The sequence below is a fragment of the Gobio gobio genome (genome assembly GCF_949357685.1).
Source record: "Gobio gobio genome assembly, chromosome: 8".
Taxonomy (NCBI): Eukaryota; Metazoa; Chordata; class Actinopteri; order Cypriniformes; family Gobionidae; genus Gobio; species Gobio gobio.
Window position 1 is genome coordinate 33,801,915 of NC_137114.1, and position 22,102 is coordinate 33,824,016.

The window sequence follows — 22,102 nt, forward strand, 5'->3', positions numbered from 1 at the left end:
CCACTTACACTAACTGAATGCAGAATCATTATTGCACTTTGGTGATTTCCTAGTTATTTTTTGTTTTGACGTTTTAACCAGGATACTTGTCCGTCGGGCAAGTAAAATTATTTTTCACTTGCCCCTTCAAAAAATCCACTTGTCCCGGACAAGCGGACAAGCGTTAATGTCGAGCCCTTGTTAATGTAGTGCAATTATTATAAAAAAAACACACTAACCTACACCTCGAATGCATCGAATAGGCATATTATGTAATTTCTAATTGATTGATAGTCCTACTTTGTTCTCTGACAACAGCGTGACCCATCCCTTGACTTAATGTGACTCACCACTACTGCCGGTTTGTCACACAAACCGACAGCCAGCTAGTGTAGAATCAACTATTCGCATGAGATAATTTGAGTTATTTCCAGTTATTTGCTTGTTTGGCAGCTGATTGGGATAAGAAGTGCTTTGTGATCATTGTGTTCTGAACAGCGCTGAGATCACAGCTTCCATCAAAACAAGTTTCTGGAAAGGAGAATTAGTTGAGGAGTTTAAAAGATGATTCATATTCTGGCCTAGTTGCTGATTTTATTAGTCAACCCTATAATGCCTTTAAATGGCAAGAGCAGAAAATCCCAGCCCAGATAAGGCTGATTTACACAAAAGCCTATTGGCGGAGATGAGGCTGATGTATCAGTAAACCCCAAACTAACTGACTGGATAAATGGCCGACGGTAGTGTTTATGTGGGACACTTTGAATGTTTCTGAATTATAACATGCCGCTTCTCTTCACTACATTTAGTTCTATTCATCTTTTTGTTTGCTTTGGCTAATTCTGGAGTCCTCCCACACATTGCTGGCTCTGACACTGCACTATGAATCGAGCCTACGAGTAAACTAGCATCCCACTCTGATTCATGTGTTTCATTATAATACAGTGAACTCAGTGGGATACTTCAGATTTCAGCTGAATGTAGTAGTCATTTTATCACTCAATGGTTTTTGCACTCTCTATGTGGTTCATGTGTATTTTGGTTTTATGTACATGCAATATATTTGTCATCCTTATGCAGGTCATGGAGACCAAGAATATGCTGTACCTTGTGACGGAATACGCCAAGAATGGGGAAATCTTTGGTAAGTGTTTTTTTAGTATTAATGACACACCAGCCATCACTGACTAAAAATTTACAATTGATTTGTATGTTACTTCATTTGTAAAAATGTGTTATATCTGTATAAAAATTGGGAGTTCCACGGTATATTGGTACACAAATGTTGTGGTACTAATAATTTACAACGGTACAATACAATTGTTTGGCAAATTTCAGTACCTGAACAGTGTGGTGTGAAAGCAAAGTTAACATTTAGGGGTACACAAGTGCATCAGTGCATGATTTGAGAAAAATAAATAAAACGCATTGAATATCTAATAATGAATAATTGTTACTATAAAAACATATTAACACTCACAGTATCAGTAAATGATTGGCTGAATGTGGTTGTATTCAAGATGATTAGCAACGAATTACTGAGATGATTCACAGAATTTACAATCTGTATAATTTATTTGTATGTTTTTATCTCTTTTTTTTAGCACAAAGCTGCTATCATATTGAAATGTGCATAACTACTCAACAGTGTTGTTGTTGTTGTTGCTGCTCTTGTTGTTTATTCAGGATGACAGCCAGATCTACCTCTTATTTCACTGAAATATCCTAATTCCACATTTCACTGACAGAGAGAAAGTGTGTATTCAGACTAACATCTTGGTTTCAGATGATAGTGACAAAGGTCAGGCTGAAATTAGCTCAGGCGTGACAAACACAGTCTGTGTGAATAACCATCATGGTCACAAGCAACAAATGTGTCAGTGATGATGATCATATTCTGACGGGTCAGCTGTCTGTCTTTCCGTTCCAATGCTTTGGAGTTCTGTTCTGTCTGACACACAAGCTCGAAGCTAAGAGCAAAACTGAAGGTCAAGGAATAGTTCATGCAAAAATATTTATTCTGTCATCATTTACTCATACTATTTTTCTTTTTTTCATTGAATGCAAAGGAGATTTTTTTTTAATGCTAAAGTACAGGTACTGGTCACCATTTCATTTTACAATTAATGGGGACTGAAGGGTTAATGCTTCAAAAAAGATACAGGAATCTTCTGAAGTCACTGAAATTTAGTTCGTTATTCATTGTTAATGTTCTATTCCAAGTGAGCCATTAAAGTGTTAGTTCACCCAAAAATGAAAATTATCCCATAATTTACTCGCCCTCAAGCCATCCTAGATGTATATGACTTTCTTCTTTCAGCCAAACACTGTCAGAGTTATATTAAAAAATATCCTGGCTCTTCCAAGCTTTATAATGGGACTGAATGTTACCTTAGATTTTGAAGCCCAAAAAAGCAACTTCCATCCATCATAAAATAAATCCACATGGCTCCAGGGGGTTAATAATGGCCTTCTGAAGTGAAGTGATACATTTTTGTAAGAAAAATATCCATATTTATAACTTTATAACTATAATCTATAATCACTGGCTTCCGGCAAGTTAATGGACGTATGCGAGTATTCGCTGACATTTCTTGTAAAACTTCTCATTTTAGACTTCTAATTAGTGACCGGTGTTTTGCTCTGTCCTCTTGGCTTCCACATTCATCAATACGTCATGCGTCGGGTCATAGGTCACTCTTCTGCTGGAACTAGACTTGTGTACGGCCGTTACTAGAATCCAATGATTATAGTTTATATAAAGTTATAAATATGGATATTTTTCTTATTAAAACACATCACTTCACTTCAGAAGGCCTTTATCAACCCCCAGAGCCGTGTGGATTATTTTTATGATGGATGGATGCGCTTTTTTTGGGGCTTCAAAATCTAAGGTACCATTCACTCCCATTATAAAGCTTGGAAGAGCCAGGCTATTTTTCTGAAAGAAGAAAGTCATACACAGAGTTGAGATGAACTTAGGAATCATTTGATCAGTTTTGTGAACTAGATCAACCAAATCTTTGAAAATATCTTTATTTAAAAGAACATAGCCTTGTGGGAAGTTGTCTTATGGTCCTTTTCCAATCCTGTTCCACTCTCTCCTATAATTTCCTGTCACTGCTTCTACTGCCCTATCATAGCAAAAATGGCAAAAATATAATTTTAGATGAACAGTTTGTTCATGAATTGGACATTGCTACTTCGTTCATGAACATGCCAATATAAGCTAGGACTTCAATTTCGGTCTGTTCCTCCAACAAAGCTATTGTAGGACTTTGGAAGACTTGGAATACAGGGAAGTTGTATAGATTATTTTTTATGATATTATATAGTGTAGAGATGCACTGGTCAACCGACCATAAATCGGAAACGGGACGGTTTTTGCTCCAAACACGCGATCTGCAACCTGTTTTTAGTTTTATTTTGGCCGATCTGTACTCCGGACTTACACACAAACTGCATTATAATTTGTGTGGAAATATTGCAAAGTATGTAAACAGGACGTTAAGACCGAAGACTGACTCAAAGAAGGGAACAGACGTGCCAGTAGAGCAAATAATGTACCATGTACAACAAGCTCACTGTTTGCGATGCTCGAAATATAGGAAGACAAATATAAATATTGAATTGGGGGTGGGGGTTTATATGAATTTATCTCTGAAGGAAACTGACGGTCTTCAGAAAAGATTCAATGACATTTTCTTTTCCTCTTATCTCTGTATGAACTAGTGTTTATAAGAAACAGCTGCTGTTCCATAAGTGCCGCCTACTGTCAGAGAGTGAATTTGAATTTCCATTCAGTCTCTCTGCTGTTTTTGATTTGTGCAGGTGTGTCTTATGTAGCATAATTTCACAAATCTGAAGTCCGACTAATCTGTTTTTGCTTTAAACTGACACACAAAAGCAACTGTTCATGCTACATGTGTGTGGCATCTTTGTTTGGATCGTGATTTAAAATGCAGCTAATTTCAAATGGCTACAGATATAAGGCCAGTTTGCCTATTATAGAACAAATAAACAACAGATAAATTTGATTAAACAAAAAAAGAAATCGGAATCAGAATCGGCTATGAAAAATCATGAACGGTGCATCACTGGTATAGTGATTCACTTTTATTATATTGAAAAGAGTGAGCAGGATAATCTTTAAAAAAATCACGCCGCAGAGAGTCATACAGGTTTGGAACGACACGGATGTAAATTTTAATTTTTAGCTGAACTATCCATTTAAAAATCACTTGAACTTGGACCACTTTAAGTAGACTACATCACTTCCACTGATGGATCCCTTTGACTTTGTAGCAGCAGTTGCTGTTCACCACCTGTGAAAACTCACATAATCATCACACATTATTCTTACATAACCGTGTGTCTGTTTCACAGTACACGGCAATGTGATATGCTACTAAGAAATTGTTCCTACCCTGAGGATTCAGTTTTTTTTCTACGTGAACTTAGAGTTTAGATGCATTTTACGGGAAATAGCTGTAACATATACCCTGTGTATATAGAGTAGCCCCACCCAAAGCTAATGCTATTGGTCCAAAACTGTATATTTTTTTACATCAAATATGTTCAGATTGGCTGTTGTTTTGCATTGTGCTTTCATTTCTGCTTTCATTGTGGACAAATGACTAAACACCATTTTGCTTGGGATGTATTTGTTGATTTTTGTAAACATATATTTGTCATGCAAATTCTGCTTGTCCAGCCACAAATCAGCACGTTTGTACTAGCAAAGTGTTTTATTACAAGACAACAAACAGACATTTAGCGTGATGCTTTTACCATCTCGCGGTTGTGGTGTACGTTGTGTGGACACCATGACCCTGGTGTTGGATGTGACAACAACGTCTCTGTTTTGAAAGAGATATAAAGAGGAATGTCGTGGCTGGGGCAAACCAAATTACTTGTTCCCGCCCAAGTGTGCTACAGGGGTGAGATAACAGCCAAATCTCCCATAGAGACTTGAGGTCAAGCAAATAAAAAACAAAAAAAAGGATCTGTCAACATAGCATAACAAACAGTTGCATGGCAGTTTTTGTCGAGATTACCCTATAAGTAGTCTCTGGTAGGACTGAAAGGCCATGTTGTCCAGCTATTGTCATTCTCTGGTTGCACAATATGATTATGCAACTTATTTACAGCATGTTCCATCGCTATAAAGAATAAAAGTCTTCAGTTAATCTCCCATTATGAAAGATACTTTTTTGAAATGAAGATGTCTGCTTGCATTACACAAAACGGAGCATGATTAATTCACACTAAACCTAAGCTATTCTCACATAACACAGGCACTCACTTGAATCAGATAATCTTCACAGGGATAAAAGAGAGAGAAGAGAGATAGAGCCGCATTTGGTGCTGTGAAGTGTTGGGTTTGGTCCCCCGTGGTGGAGCTTAGAAGTGCAGAAGCCCACCACGAGAGCCTGTCTGCTCCACCAGCACCGCAGATCAGAGCCGAAGCATTAGAGGGACCTGGAAACTGGGTCAACTTCGAATAAGCAGGAGCTGCAGAACGCACAGGCAAAGCAGGAGAGAGAGAAAGCTAAGGGACATTGATTTGAATTTTGGAAGAGGAGGGGAGAAATGTAGGCCATGCATATTTTAGAAAAATACAGAGCTGGAGAAAAGGTTCTTTTTCAACATGTCAGCTGATCAGTCTTGACACCCGTGTCTGCCCTCAGCCTCTCGATCCCTGCCTTTTACCCTCAGGCTCTATTCCTAGTCTGTCATTTTTAGGTTTTGCATTAGTAATGGTGGTATAGGAAAATTCATAAATCCTCATTTATTACACACTGGAAAGAGTGTACATGTGTTTCAAGACCAGAAGAAATGTATTCTGTATTTTGGAAATAGTTTTGTTTATTTAATGTGTGCAGGAATCCACTAACAGAAAATGACCAAAGTAGTTATAATACCATAGTATTTTTTTAATACTATTAATTAATTTATTTTATTTAATACCATGGTATTCATTAAAGTATTATTCTTTGATTTTTAACATATTTTTCTTTAATTATTATATGTGTGGTTTATGTGACTTAATTAATTGAGAGACTCTTTGAAATCTTTTAAAGATGTTTTTAAATATTTTTTAAAAAGTCGCACAGCAAGGAAACGAGGGTGAAAAGCTTAAAGATGGTAAAAAGCATGAATTAGAAAAGAAGAACTAGAAAATACAATGGTATTCTTTTGAGTATTATTTAAAAAAATATTAGTCAAAAAATGTATTTCTAAATCTTTTAAACTGTTTTTATTAATAAACATATATTTTTTTATAAAAAATATTTTATATGTTTTATTTCAGTGAATTAAAGATGTTGAACTTGAACCTAATATACCATATCTGTACGTGACAATAATGCTAGGACAAGGTTCAGCTAGTTCGTGTTTTAAAGCCCCCAATACGTAAGCCCTTCAGATAATGCATCTTGCTGGGAAGAGGAAATGGTGTTTCTCCTCTTCGTGTGCCTCTTTAGCAGTTAGTCAGTCAATGCAACTGTGGTGTGACTGTAAGGGTCACTGGAGAGGAACTTCAGCTGTACTACTTATAAAGTGGAAGCAACTTTTATTAGGTCAGCCGGCCAGCTCAGGCTCTTTCAGGTCTATCTTGTTCATGCTCACATGGCTAATAATCAGAAGAAGAGAAATGCATGTATAACAAGCACGTTTTAGAGGTCTAATGCCCCTGGTTTGCTGGCACCAGACTGATATTGTGTTCTGTTGGTCAAAGTCCACAGTCTGTGCTTTAGCAGGGTTGATTACAGACAGTTGAGGGGTATAGAGCAGAGTGTATGTACATCTTATCTCAGAGTAGATTCCCACCGGCTAGATGACACAAATATGAGACATTCCTTTGTCAGGTGTGTTTTTTGATTAGCAACATACTCCTAAAAAAGCATACTCCTTTTTAAACGGGGCACAATTTCAGAATGTTGCATGTGTTATCTAATTGGTTTGCTCAATGAATTTTACATTTGGTATTACTGTAAATGTATTATTATTGTAGTAATATTAGATATTATTAATATATTATTTAAATATCTCATACCATTAATATGTATTTATATAAAACGTGAACCCTGTACATATGCAATAAGATGGTTTAATAGCTAATATGCATTCTTTGCACACAATGCATTCTTTTAAATACATGTATCACACAGCGAATGTATACAGTAAATAGACTTTGCATATTTAAATGACGTGTGGACATAATATGGCTTTTTTTAGTAACCCGTGTTTTTCTTCTCTGCTCTTATGCAAGGTATTTCTGCTATCACATATGACTGTCTGTTTTTGAAAATTGATCCCCCCCCCCCACCCCCTGCTATTAGAAAACCAACTTATGCAGAGAATGACGCCTTAAACATGTTGCCATGTACACACAGTCGCTCTGCCAACCCACCTCAGTATAATCCCAGGGCGAGTATGGAATGGAATGTGTGAGGACTGTAGGTTTGGCCACGGGCCGAGAGCCAGGGGCTGACCCAGCACTCTAGGGTGTGGTGACCACATGATTACACCATCCGGGGGGATGTTTACCCTACTCACACACCACAGAGCCTCCTTATTGTGGCTCATCAATCTCTGCCACTAGCCACACCACACCACCGGAGCCTTTCCCGGTACAACGTGTGGTCATGGTTTTCAAATTATTGCTTTTTTTTTCTTCGTCCAGTCACATTTTATTATGACCCATATTACACTACAGTACCCATGCAGAATGTTTAATTGATTGTGTATTTTGTGATGTTTAGTTAACCCCACTTCCTTTTTATTTAGACTACCTAGCCAAGCATGGACGGCTGAGTGAATCAGAGGCACGTCGCAAGTTCTGGCAAATTCTGTCTGCTGTTGAGTACTGCCACAATCGTAACATCGTTCACCGGGACTTGAAGGCGGAGAACCTGCTGCTAGACGGACACATGAACATCAAGATTGCTGGTAAAGGCCTTCATAGTTACACTATCCAAAATTTTGGCTTTGGAACATTATTAGTCTGATACAAAAAACAACTGCTTAAATCTACATTATATTATTATTATTTATATATTTTAGTGTATATATTGTATGAATAATATAATATACAGTCAAACCTAAATTTATTCAGACACTTTCAACATTTTCTCACATTATCAGTTTATTCGCTATAGTTTAGGAAATGGTAATAATATATGACAAGAACTCAGAGTTAAACTGTGTCAGAACAAATTCATCTTGATAATGTCCGATAACTTTGATAGAAAGGTATGTAATGGATTACAATCAACCAGTCAGCTGTTCAATTTAAGTGCACAATTAGACAATACCAATTTAGGTCAACCAATTACCAAAATACTTAAAGGGATAGTTCACCCAAAAATGCAAATTCTGTCATCATTTACTCACCCTCAAGTTGTTCCAAACCTGTATTTGTTTCTTTGTTCTGCGGAACACAAAAGAAGCTATTTTGAAGAACGTTTGTAACAAAACAGATAGAGCAACCATTGACTACCATGCTATTTCCCCCCCCCTAATATGGTAGTGAATGGTTGCTCTCTCTGCTTGGTTAAAAACATTCTTCAAAATATCTTCTTTTGTGTTCAGCAGAACAAAGAAACTCATACAGGTTTGGAACAACTTGGGGGTGAGTAAATGATGACAGAATTTTCATTTTTGGGTGAACTATCCCTTTAATTTAGTTCAGTTTGTGGTGTAAAAGGTTGCATTAGCAATTAAAGAAAAAAACACTTAAGCAAAACATGGTCAGGTCAAAGTGTCTGAATAATCTTGGTCCCAATTTTTTATCACTTTACTGGCAGTCCACTGTATAATGAAGATTTTTTTGGGTATATGTCAGATTAATTTATTTTGCTATCCTCTCTTACATAAATGAACTATAGTGTCCTGCGCCCATTAGTAAAAAATTATATCTGGTGTCTGAATAATTTTTGGTTTTACTGTAAAACAATATTTTATTTACCCAATGTGTTTTTTATGGCTATAACTATAATGACTTATATTTTATTATATATATATTATACCTTTTATGTAATACAATATAATTAAAGGGGGCTTTTTATACTGTTGTCTGAGGTCAACTTATGACTTTCGCTTGGTTTTTACATTCAAAAACATCATAATGAATAAGTAATAGGCCATTTTCTACCCTGGTTTTGAGCCTCTCTCTCATGGAACGCTCTGTTTTTATGGGCATGCCACATTGAAGACTTGGAAGTAATCGCCCACTGCTATGATTGGATAAGTTTTACATATTATAATGAGCTTCTGCTCCCCCGTGAGTACACGTGAGGAATTGTTTTGAAAGCGTGTGGGAAACGGCAACCTGAATGACTCGCCCAAAGGGCTCGCAAAATGTCTTTATCAAACAAACACAATGATTTATCTCCCATCCACCCGCAATTAATTGGAATGGTATTTAAATTGTATTACTTGGCCCGCCCGATCAGTGGATATAACCGCAAACCGTGCATCACTAACACACACATACACACAAGCCTCATTGCAGAGTAAGACGAATCAAAGCATGATCAAAACTTCCACGATTGTATTTTTCCTTCAAATATCAAGTCAAGAGAGTGAACCACGCACACCAAGAAAGGAATGTTATTTCACTATTTAAGCCCGTCAGGCAGGCCATACGTTTTGGTAGCCCGTCTGGAGAACACATAGCCCCGGGAAGTTGGGCTTTGCGAGCCTTGGCCCGAGTCTGATCACGAATCGCAGCACAATGAACCAACAACACATCAAATAAAGGATTCTCCAGCCTGTGACAGCATGGTAATTTATGTTCAGTTAGACACGCGCAATGTCTTCCCCACGTGAGCTGGATATTCATTAAAAATAAAGTTCATCCATGTATTCATATTATTGGAATCTGAATGAAGCTTATGCAGCATGTTTATTGCTTGGAAGTTCAATCCGGTTTAGCTCCACGTAGGCCTATAATCGGTGGGAGGGGCTACAGAATCAGGCGTACTTCTTCTGTTGAGGCGGTGTTTCACCAGACACTGATGTCAAAGTTTGGCACATTCTGAGATCGAGCGTTTGCTGGGCCTGGTGTCAATAAAAGCTTTTCTTTGACTAACAAGGACGTTTTCAGCTCCGAAACTTACAGGATATTCATCACAATATACTTTTATTTATCAAAGGCTGAATTAAAAGTTGATTTCTCAATTTATGAACCCTTTAATTTAGTTTGGTTTATTTTATTCTTGCTTTTTATCTGTGTAACTGGGTAAATGCACAAATGTTTTTATTTTATTTTATTTTATTTTATTGTGTGCGTGTGCGTGTGTGTAACACTGAACTGGAGACTGTAAAACATTTATTAAAGTTTGTAGCACCACAAAACCAAGCCGAAATGTGTAGTCTAAATGGTTTGGTACTTTTAGTAGTAGTAGTAGTAGTTTTCCTTGCCTTAAGTTTTCACCTACATGTGTGAGTTAATATTCATAGTTAATTACAGGGTGTCATGGACAGTTTATATCATCAAAGCTGTACTGCTCAGGATGATGACTCAGGTACTGCTCAGTTGGCAAAGCCATGACTTGCGTCAAGAAGACACAGGTACATTCTGTGCTGAGCCATATATGCAGACCAAGGTTAATTTGCTATTTCATTAGATTTCATTAGGCTACTGACTATAAAGTGAGCCAGGTGCTGAGTATCGCAGCCATACAAGGCTCTCAGTGAAAGGAGGGATTCGCACACACACACACACAGGTTTTTGTGAAATGTGGAGACATTCCATAGGCGTAATGTTTTTTTATACTGTACAAACCGTATTTTCTATCCCCTTACACTGCCCCTGCCCCTAAACCTACCCATCACAGGAAACTGTGCAGTTCACTTTCTGTGAAAAAAAACTCATTCTGTATGATTTATAAGCATTTTGAAAAGTGAGGACATGAGGAATGTCCTCATATTTCACCCTCTTTTTGTAATACCTATGTCATACCCATGTCATTATACACATTTGTGTCCTGATATTTCACAAAAACATGCCCACCCACACACACACACACACACACACAGGGGTTTTTGTGAAATGTGGGGAAACCCTGCCCCTAAACCTACCCATCACAGGAAACTGCACAATTTACTTTTTGTGAAATAAAAACTCATTCTGTATGATTTATAAGCATTTTGAAAAGTGAGGACATGGGGAACGTCCTCATATTTCACCCTCTTTTTGTAATACCTGTGTCATACCCATGTCATTATACACATTTGTGTCCTGATATTTCACAAAAACATGCCCCCACACACACACACACGTGCACACATATTCAAACACTGACACCTCAACCTGCTCTCTGCCCAAACTCCACTGTCATGATGGTAGATTGTGATGTTTTGCACAGCAAGTAATGCAGTGGCCAGTCACAGTGGGGTGTCCCACAAGGCTTTGTTAAAGGTCATTTTTCCTTTGGCCCTCACACTGATGCACAGTCAGCCGCTCAGAAGATGGCTGGAGCTGGGTCATTCAAAGAAAGGTCATCAGCCTTTTATGTTCCACTTCAAACATTTATGTGCCTGTGTCTGAATAAAAAAAAAGAAATTTTGAGGAAGCAGAAGAAGCTGTGACACTAATCTATTAACAGGAAAACCCTTTCCCATAGTGTATAGATATACAGGGCAATATATCTTTCATTTCACAGTGATTTTGCATTGTGATTATATGACAATTGATTGCATGTCAAAGCATGAAGCAAGAAAAGAGTTTACATCTGTTTTTCCATTAATTCATGTTGAATGAGCAAACCTGGGGGAGTTGGAGACTTCCTGGGCTTGGGCAATGATTGGGAAACCGTATAAAAAATGGTTAGTATAGGATCCCCAGAGATCTTTATACAACCAACATACAGCACAAATCCAATACACAGTGTGTTACGCATGTCCACTGCATTACGAAATTATGAGAGCCCCTATTGACCTCAATAAAAGCTTTTATTTGAAGTAACAAAAAGATCAGCTCTGTCTGCCTGCCTGCCTGCAAATATGGCACTAGCCGCTGTTTTCCAAGCTGCAGGAGTTAAGCGCTGGGGCCGGATGAGATTGAGTGATTCCTATATTGAATGTTGAGACTCACTCCTGCAATGTCTGCCGCTGGACTGCCTAGAGCATTGACGTCAATTCCTCCTGCTCAGCATTCAACTCATGAAGTGGGTCAGCTCAACTGATATGGACTCATCATACTGGCTTCTTACATCACAGTCACAATCTAATGTAACCATGGCTGCTTTTTATCTTTCTTAAGGTTCACAATTTCATTCTATGAGGTCCCTGGAGCTCAGATTCTAGAAAAACTCTATACTCACTGGAATTAAAATGACATTTGACATACCAAATATATATATTTTTCCTGTTTTAAGTTATATTTGTTTATAAGTTTATTTGTTATACAGTCAAACCAAAGTGTATTCAGGCACCTTAAAAAAAAACTCAAGTTAAACGGTGTCCGAACAAATTCATCTTGATAATTTCCGATAACTTTGATAGAAAGGTACAGTTTACTTTATTGTGCTATCCTCACTTAATGAACTATAGTGTCCTGCACCCACTAGTAAAAAATTATATTTGGTGTCTGCATAATTTGTCAACTTACTCAGGTTTGTGCTTTTGCAGTTGCACATTGCTATGAACAAATACAGGCTTGTGACCTATACTTTAAAGGAAGTTTGACCGTTATACAAGGAGTATCAGATTTGTCTGAGAGCCATATTTGAAGCCATATTTGGCCATCTCGCACAACTGTCTTCGATTTCTGGCAGTGGTGGCCATTGTATCTAATCTCATAGCACTTTGTAAAGCTTTTCAAGCCCATTAAAGCCAGAGTGAGGTGGTGATGACGGGTTCCATCTTCAGGGTTTGCACTGCATGATCCACTAAGCCCTGTTACAGATGCTGCTCAGCCTTTGTGTTGGCTTAGCGTCCTTCTGTTCCTTTATTGAATGTTGTCAGCATTACCATGTTATACAAATTTGCCGGTAGACATAGCGTGGTATAATGCCAACTTGGTCGCTTAGAAATTTTAAGTGACCTTATGTAATGTAGTCCTTATGTAAAGATTACATGTTATGTAATCTTTTCTGGTCATTCACACAATGTTATAGCTTGTTAGGCAAAAGTATAAATCAAGTCACAGAATAATTTTTTATTAATTTCATCAAGAGTTTTCTTTCCTGTGTTGATGTATTTCCTATTGAAACAGGAAGTTCAGATGAAACATGAAACATAAAGGGCTTGTCCCTTTTATAAACTAATGTGTATTAGTTACATCACAGCTATGCACATAATCTGCTATTTTCTAGTCGGTTGAAGGCGGTATTAGAGAAACGGATATTTTCATTCTAGATGGCATTTGATTGGACAAATCTTTGTTGTGCTGGATGAGTCATCAATATTTTTGCTCTGTTTCTCAGAAGAGGAAGGCTGTACATTTTAAATGCTTATATTTAATTTTCCCTAGCATCTAGGTGATCTCATAGATAGCACGCATGGGCTAAGTCACAAAACTCTATTTCTGATTTCATGGGATCTGAAAGATTGTAAAAAACAAAGAAAGAAAAAAAGCGCTCTGTGTAAATCTGACTTTACTGCAGGCAAATTACACTCTAACAGCAACGTTTGTTTGTGTGGAGAATTTTTTTGTTTGTTTGTTTGTTTGTTTGTTTTTTGCAATGCCATCTTAGTGAGTGGCTAATATTAGTCATCAAAGTAGAAAGAAGTGGGCTGCAAAAGCATCATTCTGTGAGCTTTGAGGATGTGTGGAGGAAATGTGTTTTTTGGCTTAGGATATTGGAGAAGGATGTATTTGCAATGTCTGTATTGTCAGAGGCATGGGTAATTTAAGGCAATTACACCTCTGGTTCATCAGTAAACGGATTTCGCACAGAAAGTACAGTATGCAGTTGGAAGGATATTATATTTTTCAACTCTTGACAATTGATGACAAATAATTCACACACTTACAGGATCCATTATTAATTTTTGCCACAGTTCACAGTTGCCACATTCACAGTTGCCAAAAGTGGGTAAAATGAGAACAATTAAGAGCCATTAATATGTCTTACCAGTCATAACTTTATTTGGCACTATATTTTTTATGAATACATTTACTTATAATGTATTTATTTATAATGGTCTGAATTTTAAAGTTGTGATTTCTAGACCTGGAAAAGTCATGGAAATGTAATTCACTGCCATTCAAATGTTTGGGGTCAGTGCTTGTTTTCTGAACATATAAAATAAATACTTTTATTCTGCAAGGATACATTAAATTGATCAAAAGTAATGCTGTTTATATTACATTTATTTCTCAAATAAATGCTGTTTTTAACTTTCTATTCATTTGACACTGAATACTGGAGTATATAAAATATCATATAAAATAGCTGTTTCCTATTTTAATATATTTCAATTTTGTAATATTTCACACACAAAAAAATCTTAAATATTCACTCAGCTAGAAATATCTCTTTTTAGTGAGTTTAGTCTCTTTTACATATTCTTAAACACAGAAGTCATGATTAACTGGGAGAGTTCACGGTCACATGGTGCATGTGGGAACCTTGATAGTACAATCAATATTGAAATGAAACCTTCTTGTTTGTTGTCCCCCAAAGCTGAAATGTGATCTATGCCACTGAGCCAAGCCTGTCAGTTTCATTCTTATTTCATATTATCTCTTTTTTTTTTTTTCGCCCTTGCAGATTTTGGCTTTGGAAATTTCTTCCAGTCGGGAAAGCCCCTGGCCACATGGTGCGGGAGTCCTCCATATGCAGCCCCGGAGGTGTTTGAGGGACAGCAGTATGAGGGACCCCAGCTAGACATCTGGGTAATGACACTCTGCACTGATCTGACTAGCCAGTGTATCCGTGCAGGTTCACATCGCAGTGTGTTTGACAGTAAATGATTAGCGAGTCAGCTGACAGTTGTTTGTGTTAGCACCTATTCAACCTTTGAGAACTCGACTGACGTCAAAGCGTAAACCAAACACCCTGTGGTCCATGTGAGATAGAGCTCAGATCATGTGAAAGCTCTCTCACTCGCTTTTTATTGCCATTGTAGGAAGAGTTCACCCAAAAATTTAAAGTAATTTACTCACCCTCAAGTTGTTTCCAAACCCATATGACTTTTTAATTAGGCTAGATTTTCACATACAATGAGAAAAGAGCAGCAAATTCATTCTGTTAAACATCTCACTTTGTGTTCCACAAACAAGTCATATAGGTTTGGAACAACATGAGGGGAAGTAAGTGATGACAGAATATTCTTTTAGGGTGATCTATCCCTTTAAGTGTTTGCACCTGTGCATTTGCACATTATAATCTTGTTTTTCACCATTGAGCTGACGCTGTGTGTGTGTTCCTGCAGAGTATGGGGGTGGTTCTGTACGTGCTGGTGTGTGGTGCCCTGCCCTTCGATGGCCCCTCTCTCCCCATCCTGCGGCAGCGTGTTCTGGAGGGCCGTTTCCGAATCCCTTACTTCATGACAGAAGGTGAGACGCTCTCTTAGTGCACGAAGCCGCCACCAGGAGAGGTTTTCTGTTTTGCGGCAGTTACTGTTTTTTCATGAAATTCAAGCCTAGTCAATTAAAACATTCCATAAGTGCTTGGCTACAGTTTGTTTGTGTCTGGACTGTATAAAGAGGAACGACTTTAACTGCCCAGAGACATTAAGCAGTGGAACATATCCCTTTGAAATGAGTCATGATGGTCCCATAGTATACTAGTCCAGTAACTGACTAGTCTATTAATGAGATTGACTGGAAGGGGTGCACTGATATTACAATTCTGGTCGATACCGATAAGCTGATTCATTATTTTCATTCTATTGATGATAAGACAATTAAAGGATTAGTTCACTTTCAAAAAAACTTTTGCTTATAATTTACTCACCCCCTTGTCATCTAAGATATCCATGTCTTTCTGTCTTCAGTCGAAAAGAAATGAAGATTTTTGATGAAAAGATTTCAGGATATTTCTCCATAAAATGGAAGTCAATAGACTCCAAACGGTTCAAGGTCCAAATGAGAGGTTCAGTACAGCTTCAAAAGGGCTTTAAACTACATCAAACGGTACCAGACGATCAATAAGGGTCTTATCTAGCGAAACGATCGGTCATTTTTTAAATAAATAAATAAAGTTTAAATTTTATAAGCACAAATGCTCGCCTTGTTCTGTTCATTGATGCGCGCTCGTGACGTCACGTAAAACGCAATTACGTTGAAAAGGTCACGCTAGACGCAGGCGCAAAGACATTTGAATATGTGGATACGGTCCTCCTTCCGCTCATTTGTAAACACTGACTCTGTACTTCCGCCTGCGTCTAGCGTGACCTTTTCAACGTAATTGTGTATTACGTTACGTCACGAGCGCGCATCACTGAACAGAGCATGGCGAGCATTTGTGCTTATAAAACTTAAACTTTATTTATTTATTTAAAAAATGACAGATCGTTTCGCTAGATAAGACCCTTATTGATTGTCTGGTACCGTTTGATGTGGTTTAAAGCCCTTTTGAAGCTGTACTGAACCTCTCATTTGGACCTTGAACCATATGGAGTCTATTGACTTCCATTTTATGGAGAAATATCCTGAAATCTTTTCATCAAAAATCTTCATTTCTTTTCGACTGAAGACAGAAAGACATGGATATCTTGGATGACAAGGGGGTGAGTAAATTATAAGCAAAAGTTTATTTGAAAGTGAACTAATCCTTTAATTGCTGTTTTTGTACAAATATATGCAATACATTTGTGAATTTAGGTACCACAACATAACGTGTATATATTTATTTTGAGATTTTCTAAATTACATTTAACAGTGTTATTACATTTTTTGTGTTTTTAAAGATCCAATTTAAGTGAACGTTAGACAATGCCAAAGGTGTAATCTACACTACCTTTCAGAAGTTTGGGTTTGGCAAGATTTATTAATATTTTAAAAGAAGTCTCTTATGCTCACCAAGACGGCATTTATTTGCAGTTATTGTAAAATATTATTACAATTAAAAATAACTGTTTTCTGTTTTAATATATTTTAAAATTTAATTTACTCCTGTGATGATAAAGCTGAATTTTTAGCATAAATTTTTCATTCTTTCATTGTAATTTCTTCTTTTTTTTTAAAATCTTTTTGACCACAAACTTTTGAATGATAGTGTAAAAATCTAATGTAAAAATAGGGTAAATAAGCAATTTATGATTAAATAAAAAAGCCTTTAATATCACTAATATACAATATGGTACTGATTATCTTGCATACCTACTGACAAGTTTATCAGAATTTTATATTTTTATCACTGGTTCCACAATCGTTTTTTTTAAATAGTGTGTCAAGTAATAAGTAGTATTTTGAAAATGCACCTCGTGAACCCGCTAGCTAAATTAACCCACTTGTTAAATGTCCCCAAAGAAACGCATCCAGTCAGAGTCAGGTGACCCAGAAATCTTATTATACAGGGCTTCCTTAAACCCAATTTGTTGACTAGTTGTTAACCCACCCACTTTAAAGTGAGTGACCTATGCAGAGTAAAATAACAGCATTCAATATTCACTCCACTCGTTATTCTGCACTTTTTTTAGGCAGAATAACGCAAGCTGTGAAGGGTAGGATTGTGATTGAGAGAGAGAAAGAAGGGCAAGAGAGATAAAGTGAGAGGGCAAAGGTTGAGAAGCAAGACGGTTATCAGATTATCCTGATAGCAGTCAGCCAGTTCATGCCAGGGAGGGCGGTGGTCCGCTCTTGTCGTAAGAGTCAGAATGTCACATTTGTTCATTTTACACAAGCTTTGCTCACTGTGATTAAGCACGGATCAAGTAACCCGAGGAAGAGCGAACACATGTTAATCTACCGGTCCTGCCAGGATGGCCCCTGATTTGGGGGGAGGGGCCGGTAGTAGAGGTCAGTTGACTTCTATTCAAAACATTTAAACAATTAAGCCACGTTGAGAATGGTAGCCCAAAACTCATGTCCTTGCAGGTCCCCGAGTGAAACTGAGCGTTACTCCCCAAATGAGAAGAACAGTGTGTGCTTTTCCTTTACATTTCCTTTTCAAATGTTCTCATCACACAGGATTTCACCCCTATGGAGTATTCACCCCACCTCAGATTGCTCTCAGCCAAGAGTGCTTGCGCACACCACACACTACACACTACGCTACACGGTGAATACAGCACGCGCACCGTTGGGAAAGATTATGAGAGCCTGGTGTGTTATGCAGGGAAATTTGGCTTATTTCTCAGTGAAGGAAAAGTACTTTCCCAGAATTATCCTGGTAGCTTTAATGAGGGCTCAAGACGAGATGGAACATTCAGGAACTTGCACAATAATGGCATTATCTTATAGAACATGTAGGACGTTCTCTGCCCTTTGATACTTTGAGGTGAAAGAAAAGTATGAATGAGGAAGATACTTTTACTATAAATTTGGATCATTTGTTTAGTGAGGTGTCACCGGAAATAATTTTAGAATTTTCATTACAAGTACATTTGAATAAGTGTTTTTTGCAAGAAGATTATATTATTATTTCATTCTTCCTTGTTATTGCCATGAAAATAGTCTTTGGTGCTGACTTGGCATTAATATATTTTATCTAGCCTTAATTTTGATACATCTTTTGAATTTACTGTAATTAGAACCTAAAAAAGTTGTTAAAAGTGGTAAAATATAAAAAACAAACTTATTTCTCATTTTCATTTTGTTTAACTTGATGTGCTAAAATAACAAAAACTAAATCATTGAATAGGAAACACTTAACAACACCAACTCGCTATTGCACCTGAGTAAGGGTTTTGGAAACCGTATCCACATAAAACCGTCACGCTTCTATACTTCTATTTACTCTTTCATTTTTCCCCTTGTCCGTGATTATAATAGGCTCTATTTGCTTTTGATGCGATGCTTGCATCCGGTGTTGGCAAGTGTCAGTCGTTAAAGTTAGGGTAGGCAATGTTTTTCAGAAACACTTTTTGTTATACTGGATGAAAGTCTCTTCACAGACTGATTGCAATCAATAATAGAAGTGGACTAAATATTAAGAAATGTACATATATTTTCTGTGGACTACTCGGGACCAAAAAAGTTTTTGTCCAATCATTGTATTCAGTTCTGCCTATCAACATATGTATTTCCATTCCTCAGCGCGTCAACAATGGCGTTTTTGGGGACTTGAAAGCGCAAACCTTTGAAAATTCAAAGTGCAAGTTTTTGAAAATTATACTCTTATTGTCCCCATGTAAACTACAAAAACAATGACGTCATGTAAATGCGCATTATGTGTTCAGTCCAAGCCTGCCGCGCTCATGTTAAAAACTGCCCCCTAGTGGTTGGTCCCAGTATAGGTCGTAACCCCCGCCCCTCTGTGTATTCTAATGGACGCGAGACAAACTAAACAATCAAATTACAATTCATATAAATTTTTTCCCAAAGTTGGTTTCTGTCATTTTAGGCAGTTTTTAATCACGCTGATTTTATTTCAAATGTTGTTGTTTTTAAAATAAGTTTGGTTTTAGTTAGTTATTTGATGCTATAAAAACAGGGGGTGTGAGGTTATGATTGACAACTGAGATTGACGGCTCTGAGTGAAGTCGTCACTGAAGCACCAACTGACTTTTTTTGGAGGAGATTGGAGCTTTAGCTTTAATTTCTATATTTCCATAACTGTTTATTTCACGCCAACTAATAAATTGTTCTGCATCTGCGAGAGTGTGGGCGGGCTTTTGATATCGCGGCTCTACTTCCTGCTCTCTACTGCACAGACTCGGGCCCAAATCTGAGCAAGATGTCAGCGACATATTCTGACCTCTGGGGCTTCACTTTTCTTCAGCGGAAGAGAATGAAGTTGCGTCGTCCATATTTTTTTACGGTCTATGGTTCAGTCTATAGGCAACTTAGTGTTTCTTTACAAAGTGACATCGCCAACTGCTGGCCTGGCATGCATAATGCAGCGGTTTTAGTCGTTTTCGCGGATCTGTGTAGAAGGGAAACTTTTTGACAGTGTTGTTGTCAAAGAAAAACTTTTCCATTTTTACATCGTTGTCGTGTAAACGTACTCTTATTTTGACAGACATCCACATGAGAAAGAATTACCGTCCAAATGCGGCTTAGGTTTTAATTCACCCAAATATGATTCCAAACTTGTATGCATTTCTTTTTTCTGCAGAACACAGAAGAAGATATTTTGAAGAATGTAGGTAACCAAATTGTTTTAGTTCCCATTGAATTCCAAGAGAATCCCATACTCTTATTCATACAATGGAAGTCAATGTGAACTGAAACAGTTTGGTTACCTACATTCTTCAAATTATCTTTTTATGTTCCCCCAAAGTAAGTCTTACAGGCATGGAACAACATGAGAGTGAGTAAATTACTTTTTATGAAGAATAAAAAAATGTAGGCGGACTGTCCCTTTGTCGCAATAATCTGTTGTGCAAAATTTTCAGTGAATAAAACCTAAAATGTTGTCCCTTCCAAAACTATTGTTTGGTTTCTGAAAACTTGCTGTTTAGTCTTTAGTTTTTAATTATTTATTTGTCTTTAGTTTTTTCTTTAAGCAAGCAGTGACTAAAAATCTATTAATATCAGTATAAAAATCTTGGTTAAATTGTATGGTCCGTAAAGATGGTGTAAAATTTCAGATCAGTTTGCATCTGAAGAACCATTCATCCTATGCGTATGATTTCTACATGAATATGGTAATAAAAAAGTGAGGGAGCCGTCAGGAGGAGGATGTTTTCAGCAGGAGGACATCCCACTGTGTTCTAGCACAAGGAGTGTTACTTTGGCTGTGCGACTCCCTCTGTTTGTGCTAGTGTCTCGCAGGCTCTCCAGTAACCATTAATGCGACAGATTAACAGGATGAAAAAAAATGGTCAGCAATGAGCAGCAGGAGCATTGAGCACGCCCGCATCACAGCCAGCCCTGTGACGTCAGTTTCATTCAGCCCAGATGAGTCAGACATGGTCAATAGTCAAGGGCACAGGGACAGACAAAAGACCTTGTGCATTCTCAGATGAAATAATGTGATTAAGGTTTGTGTTGGTCTGACAGTGCAGCATTTGTTAGGCAGTTTTCGACTGGGATTGTAGACAGGCTGTGTTGCCAATCTTGTCCTAAGTAGTGGACGGTACAGGCTGTCACCATTGCTGGATGTACGTCTCAGATGCAGCAGTGTTTACTGTGAAGCAAACACACTGTGACCTTTTCAGGTTGAAATTGTACAGAACTGCTGTTCTCACTGCTGAGACAAGCACAGAACTTTCTTACTGCTCCCACAATTATGATAATACTTGACCATTAACAATAATAATTTACTGATAACTGTTATCAGAATAAACAGCTTCCACTTTTCCCCCCTCCACTCTTCAGTATGTTTTTGTCTCTTATTCATAAAATGATATAATGAGAATGTTATTACAATTTACAATAAAATGTAAAAAATGTTTTCTATTTGAATGTATTTTCAAATGTAATTCGTTCATGTGATTTGGTAAGCCTAATTTCAGTAACCATTATTCATCTCCATCCTTCAGAAATAATTCTAATATGCTGATTTGCTGCTCAAGAAAAAAAAATCTTATTAATATCAGTTTTTGAAACAGTTCTTCTGCTTAATGTTTTAGGATTCTTTGATTAAGAAAAGTTCAAAAGAACAGCATCAATTTGAAATAGTAATCTTTTGTAAGACCACCATGTCTTTACTGTCACTTTTGATCATTCAAATGTGTTCTTCCTCAAAAGAGTATTAATTTCTTTAAAAAAATATCTTACTGACCCCAAACTAGTGTATGTTATAAAAACAATGTCATGTTTGTCTTTTTCTTTTTTTCCTTTCTTATGTGCAGACTGTGAGCATCTCATCAGGCGGATGTTGGTGTTAGACCCCTCTAAGCGTCTGTCTATAGGACAAATAAAGGAGCACAAGTGGATGGTGATGGAGGTGCCTGTGCAGCGGCCGATGTTATACCAGCAGACTGCAGAGGGGGAGGCTGGTGTGGGAGAATACAGTGAACAGGTGCTCAGGTTGATGCACAGCCTGGGCATCGACCAGCACAAGACCGTAGAGGTGAGAAATTACACAAATTTTAAGAAGTGAAATTGCATTAA

The 22,102-nt window shown here is 37.4% G+C and overlaps 1 protein-coding gene across 1 annotated transcript in view; it reads left to right on the forward strand.

The window, feature by feature from the left end:
- sik2b (salt-inducible kinase 2b) overlaps positions 1-22,102 on the forward strand; it is a 42,315-nt gene that overhangs the window by 8,082 nt on the left and 12,131 nt on the right. The window contains exons 3-7 of the mRNA XM_079823959.1: positions 1,060-1,123; positions 7,771-7,932; positions 14,706-14,830; positions 15,370-15,493; positions 21,841-22,061. Of these exons, the coding sequence (XP_079680085.1) occupies positions 1,060-1,123; positions 7,771-7,932; positions 14,706-14,830; positions 15,370-15,493; positions 21,841-22,061 (696 nt within the window). The remainder of the gene's footprint in view (positions 1-1,059; positions 1,124-7,770; positions 7,933-14,705; positions 14,831-15,369; positions 15,494-21,840; positions 22,062-22,102) is intronic.